Source organism: Argentina silus, assembly GCF_951799395.1.
Source record: "Argentina silus genome assembly, chromosome: 16".
NCBI lineage: Eukaryota > Metazoa > Chordata > Actinopteri > Argentiniformes > Argentinidae > Argentina > Argentina silus.
This window is the reverse complement of record NC_139670.1, coordinates 1,960,570-1,981,578: the sequence shown is the minus strand read 5'-3', so window position 1 is coordinate 1,981,578 and position 21,009 is coordinate 1,960,570. Positions and strand designations below refer to the sequence as shown.

The 21,009-nt window shown below is 47.2% G+C and overlaps 1 protein-coding gene across 1 annotated transcript in view; it reads right to left on the bottom strand.

The window, feature by feature from the left end:
* Positions 1-1,030: 1,030 nt before the first annotated feature.
* LOC310817146 (adenosine kinase-like) overlaps positions 1,031-21,009 on the bottom strand; it is a gene marked incomplete at its 5' end in the record, with an annotated part of 21,974 nt that continues 1,995 nt past the window's right edge. Inside the window, 4 exons of the mRNA XM_083687583.1 lie at positions 1,031-1,855; positions 2,447-2,533; positions 10,813-10,927; positions 15,140-15,175. Coding sequence (XP_083543709.1) covers positions 1,731-1,855; positions 2,447-2,533; positions 10,813-10,927; positions 15,140-15,175 — 363 coding nt within the window. The 3' untranslated portion in view covers positions 1,031-1,730. The remainder of the gene's footprint in view (positions 1,856-2,446; positions 2,534-10,812; positions 10,928-15,139; positions 15,176-21,009) is intronic.

The window sequence follows — 21,009 nt, the reverse complement described above, 5'->3', positions numbered from 1 at the left end:
TCAAAAATCAAGGAAGAAGATGATACGCAAACAGGTTGTGTTATGTGAGGCACTGCTATCAAAGTAACGATAATGAAATATAGTTGACGAGACTTTTGTTGCAGAGTCAGGCAGGGTGGGAGAGGGGGATACTCAGGGTGGGAGAGGGGGATACTCAGAACCTCAGTTATTCAAGGCCACCAACCAACACTGTGGTCAGCCCATATAGGGGGGTGGGGGTGGGGGTGGGGGTGGGGGGCAGGGCCTCCCTCTGATCCTCGTCTCCAACGCCCAGTAACGGCACAGCTGGGTTTGAAGGATCAGCCTAATTTCCGGGTCCCTCTAATGGTTGCCATGAAGAGCAACCACTAATCCCATAACGTAGAAAAATGACCTCCTGCAGCCAAAGGACTTGAGTTGAGCTGACTGACTGACTGACTGACTGACTGACTGACTGGCTGGCTGGCTGACTGGCTGGCTGGCTGACTGACTGACTGACTGGCTGGCTGACTGACTGACTGGCTGGCTGGCTGACTGACTGGGCCCAGTGGAGAGGACTGAGCAGCACCACCCGGGACAGCGGCCCAGATCCTGGCTGGACCCTCCTTCTGATAATGATGATAACGTTGCGCTGACATTGCAATCTTGCACCATACACTTTACTTTACTACCTACTGCTGCTACAATAATCCTGTGTATTTTTTTATTTTACTGTATTTACTGTTACCACTTTTAGTGCTTGTATTTATGTTTACATTTTATACTTGTATATGTATATACTTGTATACTTGTATTACACTCTATTGTTGAAGTTGATTGATGTTGCAGAGCTGCTCTGCCTCAAGCGCTTCGCTCCCTTGTATACTTGTATATGAGGTAATGACAGACGAACCTGAACTTGAACTTGACGGTGTTAAACACTCCAGAGTGTGGACAGAACATGACCCAAAACATTAGCAGCTTGTTGCTACCACCCACTACGTTTCATAAACAAATATTATTAGGAAGGAATACGTGAAAAAAAAGAAAAAAAAGAATACAGACTCTGAGGTAGTGTAACAATCAAAATCTTTATATGCATTTGTTAACTTTCTATTCAAAATGTCGCGACGTTGTGTGGCCATTGAGGATGTTGCTTGAACTTAAGAAACATTTACAAAGTCTTGGGCCACCCAAGCCCATGTTGAAAGTGTGTGTTCTCAGGAACAATTGACCGTATCGTGACGAACTTGGAGAGACATTTATTCCTTCAGCCGAATCCTAACTAGAGATCTGTGCTAGAACCATGCTAGGTCATAATGCATTGACGTGAACGGAGGATTCGCATCGAACAGTGAAGTGCACAGATCTCAAATTTGGATTTGGCTAAAAGCTACAGAAAACATAATTAAACTCTACAATTGAGAGAGTTATCAATTATTGGACACTGTAACCTCTTCAAAGTAATTCTGTTTAATGACATGCAGTGATCCTGGCACAGATAGCTAATGGAGTGTTGTTTAAAAAGTCATCTACTGTACTTAAGCAATTGAATCACTGACCGACATTCTCACAACAATACATGACTTCACAAAATCAAATGTTTCGAGTCACAACAACAACAACAACAATTGGATGCATCCATGGAATTATTGTAGTTGTACAAACTGTTACACAACTTTGAGGCACACACACACATCTTAAATGCAGGTATTTTAGGGAAAAAAAAAACATGGAAATGCACAGTGCTTAGATAAAGATCGTCCGGTCCATCAATGGAAGTTGGGCTTGTCAGGGAAAGTGCACCCTACTCTCCTGATGATGACGTTGGCGGCGTAGTGGCCCGCGCGGATACACTCCTCCAATGGCCTTTCCTGGACCAGCTCGGACAGGAACCCTGCGAAGGCCGGTCACATCAGATGGGGTCCCAGCGTTAGAGATGTTAGTAATGTTAGCAACCGGACAAATGTTAGCAACCGGACAAACAGGTGATGCTGGTACAGTACCAGTCAAAGGTTTGGACACACCTTCTCATTCAATGGTTTTTCTTTATTTTTTAAAAATTATTTTCTATATTGTAGATTAATATTGAAGACATCAAAACTATGAAGGAACACAATTTTGTAGTAAACAAAAAAGTGTTAAACAAACCAGAATATGTTTTATATTTTAGATTCTTCAAAGTAGCCACCTTTTGCTTTGATGACAGCTTTGCACACTCTTGGCAAGGTGTGTCCAAACTTTTGACTGGTACTGTATATTGGTAATAAGGGGCAACCTTTCAATTTATGACAGTTAGGTATAAAAAACTGACATGAAACATTTCACAGAGGCTAAAACAGCAGGATAAAATGTCACTCCCATCGGAATATCTCGAGGTATGGTGTCTCATTGGCACATCAAACAGGTTCATTAGATAGGACATGTGAAGCCATGCTGTGGTGAGGGTGACTGGCCCAAACAAGGCCGGAGGATGACTGTACTGTACCTCCCACGAAGGCGTCTCCTGCCCCGTTCGTGTCCACTATGTCCCCCTGGTCAATGTCCAGGACGGGGAACATGGTCACTTTCTCACCTGGAGGCAGACAGAGAGGGGGGTAATACAGGATTAAGAGCTGGTCAGGAAAGCGTTAGTACGCAAAAATGTTAACGTGAACTGAATTTGAGAGACCTCCAGTACATCCAGCAACACACTGTGTCTCAGATCACAATGATTTCTCCAGGTGAAATGCCACTACAGGCATGTGTCTATGTGCCTGCCTATAGGGAAGCATACTGTAGAGGTAATAGGTGTATTACTCTCCACAAGGTCAGCCGAATACCATATAAAGATGGATAAAGGTTCTTAGCCATGAAAGAATCGTTACTTGGTTTCATTTAAATAACATGCGCACAATCTTTCACAATTGAATCCGTTAAAGGAAAGCTGCACATTATCTTCCGTGGAATATATTGCTTCAATTATCAGTAGCACATGTACTTCAAAAGAAACCTCAAGTGAAAAGAAGGAACAGGGAGGGAGGAAGAAAAAAAGAAAAGAAAAAAAGAAAAGAAAAGGAAAGAAAAAAAAATCTACCAGATGACAAAGTCTGGTCTTGAGGTGTAGAATGACATTAAATCAGCAACTTATGTCAGTACAATCTGAACCACACACAGGATCTTCAAACATGGTCTCTGGTGCTGACATGAACCTTCAAAAAGGTGTAGGAGACAAAAGACTGACATGAGGATGAAAGGAACACAAGGAGCCTTGACAGACTTCTTATTGGGGAAAGAAAAAAGGCCCGGGAGTTTAGGGAGACAAGAAAGAGAACGAACAACAAAACGACTCCTAATGCAAAGAGGCCCCCGCTAACGGGAACAACGGCCTTCACTGATTAATCTTCCCACTGCAGACGAGACAACCCCGCCTCATCAATTTGAGCGAACTTCCCTCCGTTCTCGAGAGTCCAGTGTAATAAGTAAATAAGACTTGAGGCCTGTTTGTCTAAAGCACTTCAACTGAATGGAGCATATTGTCTCCCAGGACAGCTGATACCATTCCCAGGAATGAGTCAATCCACCATGTGAACACAGTAACACTGAAACTACGGTTCACACAGATACTGGTGTACTGTATGTCTGTTAGGTTGTAAAACCGTGTGATGAATGCAGCCTATGTGGCACACTGACCAGCCACATTGATAAGCCCAACAATTGCACATATGGCTGATTTGGGACGGCGTTTCACTCCTTTCAGGGAAGCAGCTGATTGTCACTTTGATAATAAATTACAATAGACCGAGATCCTTTTAGGATCAGCTAATTAGTGGCATAACGACTTTGCTTAATTAATGTTGCAAATGAGGCAAGTGAACCCTCCTCCCTCTTGCAATGATTAACTGCACACCCTACATGTAAATTGCGCTTATAATAAATCATAGTTTGTCAATTATTCTACAGTTAAGAGACAGAAATTATTAATTTGTAAACTGTTTATTTAAAGAGGGTTTTAATTAAAGAAACCAACACAAGACTACACTAAAAGGCCAGGTGTTCCACGCAGTAGTAGTTGTTGAAAGATAGAAACCTCAGAATAACACAAACTGCCGTAATTATTGAGCCAGATTCCAAACAAGATGACTGCTGTTCAATAGCCCCAAGGATACGAAACAAAATAGCCAAGGTAAATATGTTTACACCACTGAAAACAAAAGGTTATTTTCTCACAAAAGGTTCCCAATGTGGGCGGTGGATGAGGAACATCTCACATCAGAGACATAGTGAGACACAGCCAGATAGCAACTGAGGAGGTTAATGGATTGAACTACATGAACTTTGTAATCGCAATCATATCAACTGTACTAACAAGAACACGCCCACTAATATGCTCACATCCATCTAGGCCTAGATAAGAGGACCACAGTCATGGGTCACACTTCACATGAAGTTGCCCCTATACTTGTGTAGTAACGCTGTATGTACCATGTAACAGAATGTTAATAGTGTTGTTACAAGAGTAAGTAAAGTGTTATTACACAGGTATATGGGCAACTTTATGTGAAATGTGATTCACCCAGCCATTTAGGGGTACTGGCCTTTAGAGCAGGTTTTGTCCATGAATCATATCATAATCTACTACCGATCTTCCGCCGTAGACTGAAAACCCATCTCTTCAGGCTACATCTTAACAGTCCTTCCTAGGACCTCTTCACCCCCACTACCCTCCCTGTACTAACCCTAACCCCGAGACCTCTTCACCCCCACTACCCTCCCTGTACTAACCCTAACCCTAGAGACCTCTTCACCCCCACTACCCTCCCTGTACTAACCCTAACCCCAACCCTAGAGACCTCTTCACCCCCACTAGCCTCCCTGTACTAACCCTAACCCCAACCCTTGAGACCTCTTCACCCCGACTAGCCTCCCTGTACTAACCCTAACCCCAACCCATGAGACCTCTTCACCCCGACTAGCCTCCCTGTACTAACCCTAACCCCAACCCTTGAGACCTCTTCACCCCGACTACCCTCCCTGTACAAGTTCTCTCCTGTTAATAAATAATAACAATTTTAAAAAAGACTGCCAATGGCCCCTGGTGAGACATTGATTATTTTGTCTTATATGACTGTTGGAAAGATGATTACTTACTTAAACAAATGTATTTGTTGTAAGTCGCTTTGGATAAAGGCGTCTGCTAAATGCCATCAACGTAATGTAAAATGTATAATCTCTCAATCTTTTCGCTGAGACTGATCTTCATGACGTTTTGTTTTTGTATCTTAAATGTCATTTCCCATTAATTTACAGTCACCCACCTACAGGAAGCACCTCTGATGACTAAAGCTGTACCCTAGAACCACCACACCACACCACGACAGGACCCTCCCTTCCTCTTCCTCCTCCAATCAGCACGGCCGACCTTGCCATGTCTCCCAACGGGGAGTAGGAAAGTTCACATAACTTCTTTAGGAGGTAAAATTATGAAACTTGACTGACAAGTGTGCTCCAGTTACAGCCCACTGAAATCCCTGGCAATGGGAAACACAAAGAGCTCATTGGCGAATGTCTGTCATGGAAATGGTAATAAACTGTCTCCTGCCAAAACTCTCTGTGTCTCTGTTGTTGTTGGCTTGTAGCGTGCCTGAAAACATCACTCCACTGTAAGCATTTCACATTTCACTGTAATGAGGGCAGGGTCAATTTCTTTTTTCGCCAGTCATTAAAGCTCCACTGTAGTTGATTTAAAGGCTCTTATGGTGCTGGAATAACAGAATAATAATGGTGTAAGTTTTGTATTGAATCAACAAGGTAGCTAGCTGGGTGCGGAGGTGGTCTTTAGGGGTGTGTGGGCGTTTCAAACAGTTAACCTGTAGCGGTGAAAAAAACAGGGATTCGTTTAAGAATGAAACAGCTCCTTGGTAGCAATTCACAATTGTACGCTTTAGTTTTTTCATAAAAAAAAATTAAAACTCCTTCATTAACAATTCTTAAATGCTAATGATTAACCGAAATAATCTTCCAACAAGCATCTCTCTTTGAAATTTGTACCAATTAGGTCTTTGTTAATGATTATTTTGCAGAACAATGCACATTCACACCACTGCCGAGGCTGATGAAAACACTCTGCTGTGAGGAAAGTGTTCCAAGTGAGATGGCCGTGGATACTACTAGATAATGAGCACGCAGAGCTTTGTTTTGCTTTAAAAAACCATTACATGCTTCACCTAATTCTTTCTTATTAGAACTCGTTGTGAGGCTGAGTAAATGACTGCCACCAGCAGGTTAGCACAATGATGTATGCCAGCAGTGACATGTACAACTATTTCAATATGCAAGATGGATTCAACAATTATTACACATATCATAATAAATTGGGGGCTTGTCATACATCTAAAATGACGAATGAGCACTCTGCTCCAAGGTGTTCGCTGAACCGTTGGGAGTTTAAATCCAACGTCTCTCTGACTGACTGAGTCAGAGACACGTGCCCGATCATGATACTGGGTTTTTGGAACGGTTACTTTGCGTTTCAGCCAAACTCTGTCTCAGAGAGAAAGAGGGGAAATAACATCACCACTTTCTTGGCAAACATGTTAGCATCAAGGTTAGCAGCAAGACGACATTCAATCTGTTTCTTTATCATATCCAGCATCCTTATTCACAATTGAGTTAAAAAAGAAAAAAAAAGAAAAAAACATATGACTGTAATTATTGCAACCACAGGCCGAAAAGATAATCGCAAACCAACATCCCTCGTGAAAGATGAGAGAAAACACTCTGATAAGGGTTGCCAAGTAAAATAGTAGAGGTCATTCTTCTCCGGGAGTAAGCCGCTAATTGATTCCATCTCTTTCTGGAGGGATATGAAATACAAACTGGTTCCCTTTCAGAGGGGCTATTGATTTGATCCTTTGAGTCTTATTGTATGTAATCCTACACGGCCTTCACCATGGCGATAATCAAGGAGTCATCAGTATGCTGTAAACTACTGTAATATACTGCATGTGTAAGGTGCGGTTGAACATGCTGAAGATAAAGGGGGTTTTACCACTCTATTTGACCCGGTAGTCACACAGGCCTAATGTGTGCCTGTTTGATCATGGCTGTAATTTAATGTCAAATTAAGTATTCCGGTTTCAGGAATGTGGTGAAGGTAGTGGATTTGAACATGTACAGTAGTGCATATAACCACAAATGGCTACTTTACTTTCTTACACACACATACATACATACATACATACATACATACATACATACTGTACATATATACATACATACATACTGTACATACATACATACATACATACATACATACTGTACATACATACATACATACATACTGTACATACATACACATACATACATACATACATACTGTACATATATACATACATACACATACATACATACATACATACATACTGTACATACATACATACATACTGTACATACATACATACATACACATACATACATACATACATACATACTGTACATACATACATACATACATACATACATACATACATACATACATACATACATACATACTGTACATACATACATACATACATACATACATACATACATACATACATACATACTGTACATACATACATACATACTGTACATACATACATACTGTACATACATACATACATACATACATACATACATCCATACATACTGTACATCCGTCCCTCCATCCATCCATAGCTTCTGCCCTGTAAGCACGCTCTGCTTTGACCTGGGAAGGGGACTCACCTTATTTGATTAACACATGAGACTTAGTCCTTTATTTCTCCTAGAGAGTGAAAGAGCTGCTGGCTGGCTGGCGTGGCCCCCTGAGAGCCTTAAACCCGCTGGAGAGCCGACTCAGGCTTTATCTGGTCCTTATCAGCGATTAGAGCAGCAACCTCCTGCTGAATGATCGTTTATTAGATCTCCTCAGCGCTGAGGTCCAGGGCACAATGATCTTAATTAGTGCTTTAATGGGTGTATAAGCAAAAGCGCCGTGTAGTTCAGCCGTGTCAGTGACTACGTGTCAGTGACTACGTCCCCCCCTCCCTCCCCTCCCTCCCTCCCTCCCTCCCAGCGAGCGCTGATAGGCATGTTTGAAGCCGGGAGGTGATGAAAGGCTGGATGAATAGCCAAATGAAGGGCGAAAAAAAAAGAGAAAAAAATAAAGATAACAATAACAAATTGACATCTCTTTTTGGAGAACGATACCACAGGGGAAAGCATTCTACCCATCCTTAATCACTATAAAACGGTTTAACGTGATACGCAGAGGCTGGCAAATGATCAAATCCTGACAGGAGGACAAATTGCAAACAAAATGAGAGATCAAGTTTATTAGAGCATTGCCTCTGGGAAATGAAAATCTTTAATTCTCTTTTTACATTGACATTTATTTGGCGGCTGCTGTGTGAATAACAGTGTTCACACACACACGAATGAACCCACCCACGCGTATCCAACCACCCACACACACAGACGCAAGCACACAAACACACACGCGTACCTACACACACGCGTGCGCGTACGTACACACACACACACACACGTACGTACATCCGCACACAACAATTTCACCACCGCGCCCGCGACTCTGTAACAGCTTCATCCAGGAGCTTGCACATCATTCCACAACATTTATCATGTTTGCCTTTGTAGATGACATCAGAAACACATTGTCTTTCATCCCAGACGCATTCATCATGTATTTTCTATAAGGTTCACACAGGCATGCGGCTCTGTCTCCATACGGGAGCAATGAGAGACGCAGGCGGGAATTATCAATCACCACCAAACACCTGTGGAACGGTCAGAGCTAGGAAACCCGAGCGCGGAACACAGACAGGACACGGGTAGAAAAGAATCAGGTTTTAATGAGGGAACAGGGGGAACGGAGTAGCAGGGTGGAATGCCAAGCAGGGTAGGGTAGCAGGGCAGGCAGGGCAGGGCAGGGCAGGGCAGACAGGGCGGGCAGGCAGACAGGCAGACAGGGCAGACAGGGCAGGTAGGCAGGTAGACAGGCAGACTGGGCAGGTAGGCAGGGCAGGCGAGGTAGACAGGTAGGCGGGCAGGCAGGCAGGCAGGCAGGCAGGTAGACAGGCAGACTGGGCAGGTAGGCAGGTAGACAGGCAGACTGGGCAGGTAGGCAGGCAGGCAGACTGGGCAGGTAGGCAGGCAGGCAGACTGGGCAGGTAGGCAGGCAGGCAGACTGGGCAGGTAGGCAGGCAGGCAGACTGGGCAGGTAGGCAGGGCAGAAACCGGGAAGTGAGCGCGGTTAGAAAACTACTAAGACACAGAGAACCTTCTGGAAACTAAGCGCTGCCAAGCGGCCGGGAGCGAGACTGACGTGTAATGACAGGAAAGGGGAGGCGGGGCTTAAACACTGCAAGGTGACACTGAGCTGATGAACCGCAGGTGTGAAGACCAAGCAGGTGGAGACGATGACCTGAACAGGATAGCTGGAGCCACGGCCACACACACACACACACACACACACACACACACACACACACACACACACACACAGACAGAGACACACACACACACACACACACACAGACAGAGACACACACACACACACACACACACACACACACACACACACAGACAGAGACAGACAGACAAAAACAGACAGACAGAGGGAGAGCGAGACAGACAAATCTGGCAACCCCCTCTTTATCCTGTACAGTACAAAGGCCTTAGCCAACGTGTAAAACGGACGGGCGTACACTGTCACTGACGCGTTGCTTAATAATGCGCCCTTTCTCCCTCCTCCACTCCTTCAACTTTACCGATGTACAACAGCGATATCAACCTTTCATACTAGAGCACCGCTGTCTGATTAACTGATCTCGCCAACGGGGGGAGGGTGGGGGGTATGGTACCGTAGTCATTTAATCCTCTACGTTTGAGAGCAGTCTCTCCGCGTTGGATCAGGGCTGGTGAGTCTGAGTGGAAGCCTGAGTACAAACAGCAGTGCTGATCTGTGCCTCTGCTCCACCGCAGTCCCCAGCGATGACTGATATACTGGAGTCTTTACCTGGGGCCATCTTTCCCCGCGCACGTCTCACTAGTCTGAACTGCAAGGGCAATGAGAGGAGACACCCTGTGGCTCCAAACAAAGGCACCGGCTCCCAGCTGTAATCGGAAACCATCATCTCCTCCCCACATAGCTTACCCCTGCAACCCCTCCACTCGGCTGCGATGACACCGCCTTTTAATGTCCACTGACGCTAGCTAACAAAAGCGCCCCCTGCTCCCTGCCCCCCCCCGCCCCCCCCGCTTGCACGACTGTCATGGGAAATCAAAACAAACTAAATGGAAAAAAAAAAGGAGGAAAAAAAGAAAAGGAAAAAGAAGGAAAGAAAGAGAGGAAGAAGTGAGAAGGAGTTGACACGTCTAAATCACAGAGGAGGAGTGTTCTGGAATCGACCCAAGACAAAGTTAGAAAGTACTTCACAAATCAATGCCTACTCCCTTCCAACATCCTCCAAAGCTCTCTCACTGCCCTGGAATGACACAGCTTATCACAACCACTTTGGTTTTGTATACATTTGGCGTTTAATGTGATAAACTGGAGAGAAGAAAATATTGTTGCCATTCAACGACTCCCACGAGCGCACTGCTTGAGCAAACAGCAGTCATCTATCACGCGTCGAAAGCAACATTCTGCAGTCCTGAGATATGAGGTTTAAAGTCAAGGGCGGCAGTGTCTAACAGGGGCCACTGCTGAAAGGGCTTCAAGTTATTACCGTATCGCTATTCACAAACAAAAACATTGAGAAAATCTAGAAAAAAAAGGAGAGGGAGATGATGAATTAATCCAGAGGACAGAGATGACGTCAGCGTGCCTACCGACGGTCGCCACGGTGTCCTCCTTGCCCTGGGTGAAGACGACCACGCGCTGCCTCTTCTTGTTCACCTTGGGCATGCTCTGTGCCAGCCTGGCAATCTCCGCAATGTCCTCAGTCTGTGGACACACACACACACACCGGGGGGGGGGGGGGGGGGGGGGGGGCAAGTTGATTGGAATAACTACTCTTCATCTTAATACAGTATTAAACCAAATGAAAACACCACCGACCACGCCACCACGGTCCTGCTGAGAGTCAGTCAACCAGGGGTCAGAGGGGTCAGTGAGGGAGGTCAACCAGGGGTCAGAGGGGTCAGTGAGGGAGGTCAACGTGTTTTAAATCACGGATGAATGAAAATCGATGGGTAGAGGTATGAAACGATGGGGGAATAGATCAATGCGGGGGTGAACGTCACGTTAACAGATCAACGCGGGGGTGAACGTCACGTTAATAGATCAATGCAGGGGTGAACGTCCTCGCTGTTTGCTGTCTGGTTTTGGTATGTAGTGCTGTCTGGTTTTGGTATGTAGTGCTGTCTGGTTTTGGTATGTAGTGCTGTCTGGTTTTGGTATGTAGTGCTGTCATTGCCGGATAAAAGAACAAGGAAAGTGACCGAAAAAAAAACAAAAAAACAGCCCGGTGTGAGGATCTGCGATTGTCAGACAAAGCTAACGGAGCAGCGGGGACAGGATGGGACAGGATGGGACAGGGGAGGTGTATGTATGAACAGCTCCTAGGACAGGATGGGACAGGGGAGGTGTATGTATGAACAGCTCCTAGGTACTGTATCATCTCTCCCTCCCTCTCTCCCTCCCTCTCTCCCTCCTGAAACAGGCCATCTCTCCTCCGTATCTGCACAGAATGGATATCCGCCTGGAGACGACAGAACTCTCTAGTGTGCTTGGCTTTGATCATGAGAGAGATAAAAAAAACCACACCTGTCAGTGGTGCTTTATTATTAACTCATCATGATGTACTGTGAGCAGGTGGAACGTCTTCATCACCGGCTCACGGCAGGGGGGGAAGAGGGCTGGGCTTCGCCACGTTTCATCATCTGCACCGCAATAAGGCTCCTGACTACCACCGGGTCCTTCCGGGGCCAGCGATGTTTGTGCTTGTCAAACTTCCAAGGCACCTTTAAGGGTCGACCCACATAAAGCTGGCGGGGGGAGGCGGGGGGAGTAATCGGAGCGATAGGCCAAGGCTCACACCCAATACCACCACCACCACCACCACCACCACCACCACCACCACCACCACCACCACCACCACCACCCCCACCTCCTCATCAGGCTGGCTCCAGTCAGGGCGGTACGGTTTAACACCTCTAAATGCTTCCCAAACGTCCTTTAATCAGCCCTAAGAGGTCCGCGGAGACCTCGGGGTGAGGAGGAATGGGTGGAACACTCTCAGTCGGTGCTAATGGCGAGGTTAATACTGAAGCTGTTAGCAGGCAAACAGCACAGAAAGCAATTTGTCACTCTGACTGAACTTAACCACAAGCACTCCAGACACTAAATGCAAAAAAGAAAAAGAAAAAAGAAAGCCTTCCGCAGGATGTCTGGCGTTCCGGTTAAGAGCGTGTTGTCACCCCACGGTTTTACGTTCCCGGGTACTAAAAAGGTACGGAACACAGTTTAGGGCCGACAGGGGTCTGAGGTTGGGGGGGTGGGGGTGGGTGGGTAACCATGACGATTGTTGAGGAGGGCAAAATACACACATAGAAACACAGGTGATGTTATTTCACCTGGGAGGTAATTGTCTACTTACCTGTACATGTACCTGTAACCTCCTATGGCAACGTGGCACAGGAGCAGACGACAGGTACGTGAGTGCATTTGAAATGTGAAAGGTATTTTAATCACGGTCAGTTTGGATTGCTGCTGAGAAATGCCAATGTGTGATCGTGTGGCTGCAATGAACTGACGGGAGCCGAACCAGCTGCATATCTGAGGCCTGTGACGTGTTTCTCTCCGGTAGTTTGTTTTCAACAATGAAATAGGAAAAGCTTTGTTGGGGTGTTAAATTCGGTGTCTGTATCTGAGCCATTGAAACATTGATCTTCTCCATCGCAGGCTGTTTGTGAAGCAGTGCCAGGGAAAGATTCAATTACTGCTGCTCTGCAGATACACTACCTCGTCTCTGACCGTTTAAAGGAAACAGATGACAATCAGACTGCTAATTGGCTCTCGATCTACTTAAAACACCTTCCACTTATCTTGTGTTGGAGAAAGAGGATAGAAACTATTCTAATTGGTCAAATAATGGACATTTTGGACAGAAAAGTAAAAAAACAACAACTAGTCTGTGATTATTATTAACGGGGCAATCTGGGATTTATACAATAACAAAGGGGTCCCCTGCCACTTTATTAGGTAACAGCTGAGGGGCGGGGCTGGAGAAAGGTCACGAAGGTCAAGAAACTCAAATGCATGGACGGGTATGGAGCTATGGAGGTAAGGACCGCCCGTCCATGAGATGAACGTCATTTTAACCGTTCTTTGAAGCTATGCAGCGTTTGTTTAAAATTGCATCGTTTACAATGCAGTAAAACAAGCTTAGAAATCGGGTTCCGGTGGAACAAGACAGTCGAACTAATCTCATGAGGCATTTATATTATTAAATTCTTCAAGAATCAATGGCTATATATAATTAAGTTAAAAGTCCAAAAAAACGATCAATTTCAATAATCTCAATCCCAGACTGACCCTTTAAAAGAGCCGATATCTGATTAAAATGCAACAGTGACGCACACCCTCACGTAAGTACATGAGTGGAAGTGCACTTAAACGTTGCGATATTCACAGTCTTGTGTCTTGCATCTATGGGAGAACCAGCAACCAAATCACATTGCTACCAAACAAGTGACTGAAAAACAAGATCAATTTGAGGTGTAAAAAAATAAATAGCAGAACCTCTTTGAAGCGCAGCCTTTTAGAAGTAAGAACACACTAGTGAGGTGATCTGAGAAATCACATTCATCCAATGCAATTTTGCAGAGTGTTCTGGCAAATCAAGTTGACACAGAAAATGTCAGAATTGTTACCACTGGGGAGTTGTCAATGCTTTGCCCTTTATATTTACTTTTTGTGATGTGAGCTTTTTTCCTTTCCCCCCCCCCCCCCCCCCCACCCCCCCCCCCCCCCCCCCCCCCCCCCCCACCTCCCCCCCCCCCACCCCCTCCCCCCCCTCCCCCCCCTTTCCCCCCCCCCCCCCTCATCCCTTCTCCTCTCTCCAGAACCTGTCACTGCCATCAGGCTGCCATTTCCATTCCAGTCACGTTGATAGGACCGTAAGTGATTCTGGATGACAATTATTCACACAGTGCAGAGCAGGGGAGCAGGGAGCCTCTACCTTTGAAAAGGAGAAGCCACTTAAAAATACCTCAGCACATTTCAAAAAACTCACACGTGTTTGTCTTTCCTGATTTCCTATTTAAGAAATCAGTGTACACGAATATCATTAAGGGTGTTCAACAAACAAGAGAGGCGGGTGAGGAGGAGAGGAGGTAAATTGAATTCTAAATACTCATTCTCAACTTAAAAAGCCGCGCCTGAGTTAAAACACATACATCCTATGTACTAACAAGCCCTGTAATTTTCATTTACATAATCTAAAACCACAGGTGGCTGTAATTTGGTTATTAAATAGATGGCGAGGGCTGTGTAACGTGGTGCGGTGCTGGAGCACAGCGGCGGAGGAGAGAGAGAGAGAGAGGAAGAAGAGGGGAGGACATATCATCCTCGGGTGGAAGGAAGCTAATGAGGAGGCTTTTTAACCAGGCAACCTGACAAGCCCCTAAGCCTGCAGAGACACAGAGAGAGAGAGAGAGGGAGGGAGGGAGGGAGGGAGGGAAGGAAGGAGGGAGAAGGAGAAAGAGGGGCAGAGAGAGAGAGGGAGAGAGAGGGAGAGAGAGAAAGAGGGGCAGAGAGAGAGAGAGGGATAGTGAGAGAGAGAAAGGGGGGCAGAGAGAGAGAGAGAGAGAGAGAGAGATAGAGAGAGAGAGAGAGATAGTGAGAGAGAGAGAGAGGGAGAGAGAGAGGGAGGGAAAGGCTTGAAACCATGCCCAACTTCTCAGCTTCCCAAGAGCCTTTTCAAAATTCAATAAATAACATCTGTAGGCGATGTTGGGTGCAGACCTAGCTGAGTGCGTCATAACACAGAGCTGGCTGAACAAAGAAACCATGACGACTGCCAGGTTTCCATAGCAACTGCTGCAAGGCCTAGGGAGTATAATAGCACATCAATCACTGTCCGAAAAAGAACTTCATTATCAGCAAAAATAAACCTTAAGGATCTGTTTAGTGTGCGATCGGCGGTCAGCTCACCTCGAAGCCCTGCTCTCTGGAGAAAGTGGCCGCCTCCTGAAAGCAAACACAAAATGAACAGTTAATTATAGTCACACGAGTGGGACAGGATGTCACATTGTAGACGCGCACGCACGCAGGCAGGCACGCACGCAGGCAGGCACGCACGCAGGCACGCACGCAGGCAGGCACGCACGCAGGCACGCACGCACGCAGGCACGCACACATACACTGTACACATCCACGCACGCACGCAGGCAGGCACACACACACAGACACACCACATACACACACACACCGCAGGCACGCACGCACACACTCACACACAGACACACCCCCCCCCCCCCCCCCACACACACACACTACAGTATAATCCAGCACAGTGCATCCGTCTCACCTCGCCCCCGCCAGCCCCTAACATGTGATTGTGTGTGTGTGTGTGTGTGTGTGTGTGTGTGAGTGTGTGTGACACTTGAGACGGAGTAACTGGAGTTGATTGTGCTTAGTAACCAAGCAGCCATGCACACATTTAATCCACTGGCCTCCTTCATCTCTCCTTACCACCACAACAGAACCAGGCAGACCCACATCCATCCAGCCCGCGGCCACACAAACTGTTCTAGCAGCACGAGAGAAGACATTGGGGGGGGGGCGGGGGGGGGGGGGGGGACAGGGGCCAGGGGGGGCCTTCCGAACAGAGGAACAAATGACCACAACAAGCAGTTGGTGCGAAAACCTTTTTTTTTTTTTTTAACTGTACATCATAGCCAGGGTCATAAACGTGACGAAAAAACTATGTCACGAGACGCCGTGGCGTGGTCTCTCAGAGTACGTCGGTAAACGCCACGCTACAAGACCGTTGTTAAAGAGCAGCGTACCGCGGCGTCACGGGGCCGGGCGCTGCGTGGGACGTCGGGGGATACCGTTTGGCTTTTGTTGTAATCGATGGCGTGGAAAGCGCTCGCCACGTGAGATGCAATAAAACGCCACAAACCGTGAGCGGCAACTCCATTCCACTCCATTCACCTCTGACCCCGGACAAAGACATGAGTCCAAGCTATGATGCTAAATGATCCAATTATATCAGAAGCCGGGCTTGCTGCGGCCTGGCAGCCGGGCTTGCTGCGGCCTGGCAGCCTGACCTTGGGGAGGAGTTGACAACCTGCCCTCAACCAGGAGGGGGGGGGAGATGACATGGAACAATAAGGTTATAGAGTCCCAGGGGAGGTGGGGAGTGTGTGTGTGTGTGTGTGTGTGTGAGTGAGAGAAAGAGAATGTGTGTGTGTGTGAGTGAGAGAGGGAGTGTGTGTATGTGTGTGTGTGTGTATGTGTATGTGTGTGTGTGAGAGAGAGAGTGTGTGTATGTGTGTGTGTACATGTATGTGTGTGTGTGTATGTGTATGTGTATGTGCATGTGTGTGTGTGTGTGTGTGTTGCCTCATGACTCTCTGTCTTCACTGTATCCACATCACATCACATGTCAAAAACATGTCAGTTCCTGGAGCTCAGACGGGCATGGTCTCAGACGGGCATGGTCTCAGACGGGCATGGTCTCAGACGGGCATGGTCTCAGACGGGCATGGTCTCAGACAGGCATGGTCTCAGACGGGCATGGTCTCAGACGGGCATGGTCTCAGACAGGCATGGTCTCAGACGGGCATGGTCTCAGACAGGCATGGTCTCAGACGGGCATGGTCTCAGACGGGCATGGTCTCAGACAGGCATGGTCTCAGACGTCAGGACTGTCCACCGTTGACAAGCTCTCAGGCTTCATCACAGAGATGAGGTCGTCCAGTCCTTTATCTCACACTTAACTATTGGCTCCAATCGAGGTGTTAGCACTCCCATCCTCTCCCATCCTCTCCCATTAACTCCCATCCTCTCCCATTAACTCCCATTAACTCCCATTCTGTCCCATTCACTCCCATTCACTCCCATTCTGTATTCTGTCCCATTCACTCCCATTCACTCTCATTTCTTCACTCGTGAGATATTGACTTGCCTCAGGAGGGCATCATCACAATACCAGCTCCAAGCATCACAATACCAGCACCACGCATCACAATACCAGCACCATGCATCACATAGCCAGGCTCCACGCACGCCGGCTCCACAAATATGTTGTCAAAACAAAGTTATTTCATCTCCAGCTACTTAGAAAGCCTTTAAACAACAAACAACAAAAAACCCTCTGACTATTCTCTAAATTAGCATCCTCGTTGCTCTGTCCACGTCCCTGACTCCTGTTAGCAACAGCGTCAGTGTCAGAGAGACAAGGTCCTCCGGAGGAGTGGGTGTCGGAGGCGCAGGGACGGAGAACAGTAAACGCGTCTGTGAACCACCTGTATGTGTAATGCATGACAGGCGTTTAGCGTTTCTACGGGCTCCTGTGCTGCAGGGACCAGTGAGCTGTTATGGATGCTTATAGCCAATAAAAGCAGGGAGGCTCTCTGCACACTCAGGATCAGAGCATCATTTCAATGTATTAGCTGGAGCACAGTGTACCAAGGGTGCTGATGGGGAGAGGGGTGAACGCCAACCAACGTGAATGCACTGAATAATGAGAGTGCATTTATAGCCCGTATAAATATAGAAAGGCTGTTATTTGTTGTGAAACCATCAAGCAAATATTATGCACGATGAGGTGACAGGAGGTGGCCTATAAATGGATTCATAGTGCATTATAAACAGGTGTCTTATGAAAGTATTAAGGTGGTGGAAGGGCTGATAACTGATGGCGTGGGTGTCAGGGGCAGGAGGCGTCATGTGAAGGACTCTGTGTGCCTCTACAGCTGTTTCTACAATAGCAAACACTTCAAGAGACATCTGGGGAAAATCCTCCAGTCCTCCTCCTCCTCCAAAAAAAATATGTGCATGTGAAAAATGTTGTCAAAAGATGTCTGTAATTATATGTTTTCTTTGGTGGTCGTAGTCCCTCATTCTGCTTCTAACAGATGAGAGCTTCAGATTCAGGACTGGGGGGGGGACTGGGGGGGGGGGGTCTGTCTTGGTTGGTGCACAACGTCGAAAGATAACACAAGGGGCTTAAAAAACATCAGCCCCTGTGCAGACAAGAGAGAGGAGAGAGAGAGAGACATAGTATAAAGCTATCAGGGTCTGGGTGTGTGTGTGTGTGTGTGTGTGTGTGTGTGTGAATCTAAGTGTATGTGTCTGTGTGTGTGTGTGTATGTGTGTGTGTGTGTCTGTGTGTGTGTGAGATGTTGCTGCTGTCAGAGGCTCATACAGTCAAAGAGATATTTTTAGAGAGCTTAAGCTAATAATCCACAGACCAGTCAGGAGGGCGGGAGCCGACAGTTTCTTGCCAAGCAAAACGAAACAGGAAATACACACACACACACACACACACACACACACACACACACACACACATACACACACACACACACACACACACACACACACACACACTTCATGCAAAGGGCATCTTTCAAGACTTCACATTTTCTATTCTGTTCCTCCACAGGAGGTGACGTGACTGTTGTAGGCAGGCAATCATACAGACATACAACATGTCATTGGTCACGTCAGAGGAAAGACTGGTTGACGATTTGAAAGGCATCTGTTCCCCCCCACCCCACCCCCCCCCAGGCGGTTATTGCTGCAGCGTGAGAGAGACACTTATCATCCTGAATTCAAACCCTGGAGAAACCAGGGGTGTAGCGTAGCGTGCTAACACCTTCATGCTTCACTGAAATCAGTTCACGATCACAAAACAATTAAGATTCTTATCATCGCCTGACTAACCCCCCCCCCCCCCCCGCCCCCCTTTTTAACCACAAGAGGTTAAAAAACGAAGATGTTGAGCTGTATGTGATCAACATGGGGGCTAGGTAGGGGCTAGGTCAGGGCTAGGTGGGGGCTAGGTCAGGGCTAGGTCAGGGCTAGGTAGGGGCTAGGTCAGGGCTAGGTGGGGGCTAGGTCAGGGCTAGGTAGGGGCTAGGTGGGGGCTAGGTCAGGGCTAGGTAGGGGCTAGGTCAGGGCTAGGTAGGGGCTAGGTGGGGGCTAGGTAGGGGCTAGGTCAGGGCTAGGTGGGGGCTAGGTCAGGGCTAGGTAGGGGCTAGGTCAGGGCTAGGTGGGGGCTAGGTCAGGGCTAGGTAGGGGCTAGGTAGGGGCTAGGTAGGGGCTAGGTCAGGGCTAGGTAGGGGCTAGCTAGGGGCTAGGTCAGGGCTAGGCGGGGGCTAGGTCAGGGCTAGGTAGGGGCTAGGTCAGGGCTAGGTCGGGGCTAGGTGGGGGCTAGGTAGGGGCTAGGTAGGGCTGCCCAAGAGAGACAGAGAGAGAGAGAGAGAGAGAGAGAGAGAGAGAGAGACGCAGGAAATGCAATTACAGAAGTTAGTACACTCAAAACAACATGATAAGGTTAACAAACAACAACAAGCTCCTAGTGTGTGTGTGTGTGTGTGTGTGTGTGTGTGTGTGTGTGTGTGTGTGTTTTTTGGACTCTCTAATGTGTAATGAGTTGTCGAACATATGTCACAGGGAACAGGAGGGAGGGAGGGAGGGAGAAAAAGTCCTATTTCAGTGTTTCACAAAGAATCTAAATCAAAGAGCGAAAAGCCCAGTGCTAAGGTTAATAAAAGTGGATAAGCTGAAAAGCGTAACTCCCTGAGGACATTCAGAAAATAGGCATTTGCTTGACCGTGTTAGCCTTCACCGATGTTGAGGCAGAAATTGAATTGTGTTTGACATTGGGGAGGGAGGGAGGGAGGGAGGGGAGGGGAGGGGAGAGAAAGGGAAGGGAGGTGGAAAAGGGGGGAGTGGAGGGGGGGGGGGGTGTACTGAGGAGGGTGGCTCTGACAAGTTATTTACAAAACGACGAGTATTTACTTCTCCCATTGTGGGCATTTCAACACAAGGCTGTTTTGTGAAAGCATCCCAGTGTGTTTGTGCGGATTTGAAAGGAGAACCGATCCATATTGTTGCAGGATTCTTTTTTCTTTTTGAAGAAGAAGAAGAACAGAACGGCAGGGTGACCAGATCTGTTCTAATCTATCTTGTGATGATGACAGAAGAGTTGTCAAGAGGGAGACTGAATTAGCAGAGACAGTCTGTCCAGCAGAGATCTGGACTGGACAGACTGTTGCACTGAGAAATACATTCCCTTGATTCGAATCATCAATAAATCAACAAGGGATTTTTTACAAGGTTAGTGCGCCTCCTAATAAAAGCCCACTGAAAGTGTTCATCAGTGATCAACGCAGCAATAGACAACAGGAGATGACGACAGTCTGTCTGATACCCCCTTCATCCAAGGCAGCAGCACCAGAGCAACTGACGTGTCTTTAGCACTTTTAATAAATGCGGAGTAAAAACAAACCCAAACAACATCTGGCATTCAGCTCAAGTGCTTCCAGCCAGACTCAGACTCATACAACATGGATTATAGCACCGTGAGGTGTGTGTGTGTGTGTGTGTGAAGGTGGTAAATCACTAATCAAGTGAGCAGCGGTGGAGTGTGTGTGTGTGTGTGTGTGTGTGTGTGTGTGTGCGTGCTTGTGGGAGGGGTGGGTTGACATGTCCTTGATGTGGCCTCAGGGTCACACACACACCCACACACACACACACACACACACACACCCATACACACACACACACACACACACACACACACACGCTGTCTGTCAGTGTCAGCGTCCAGCACGGGGCAGATGCTGTTGTAAGGAAGGCGAGCCGCCACTCCGGAGATGTGTGTGGTGATAACTACTGCAGGTGATTATTAATATGATAATGCAGCCTGATAGCATGGAGCAGGCAGGCCTCCACACCCCACACCCCACACCCCACACCCCACACCCAGGCAGACGGAGGGAGGGAGGGAGGGAGGGAGGGAGGGAGGGAGGAGTGGCTCTGTGGAGGACAGATCAGAGGAATAA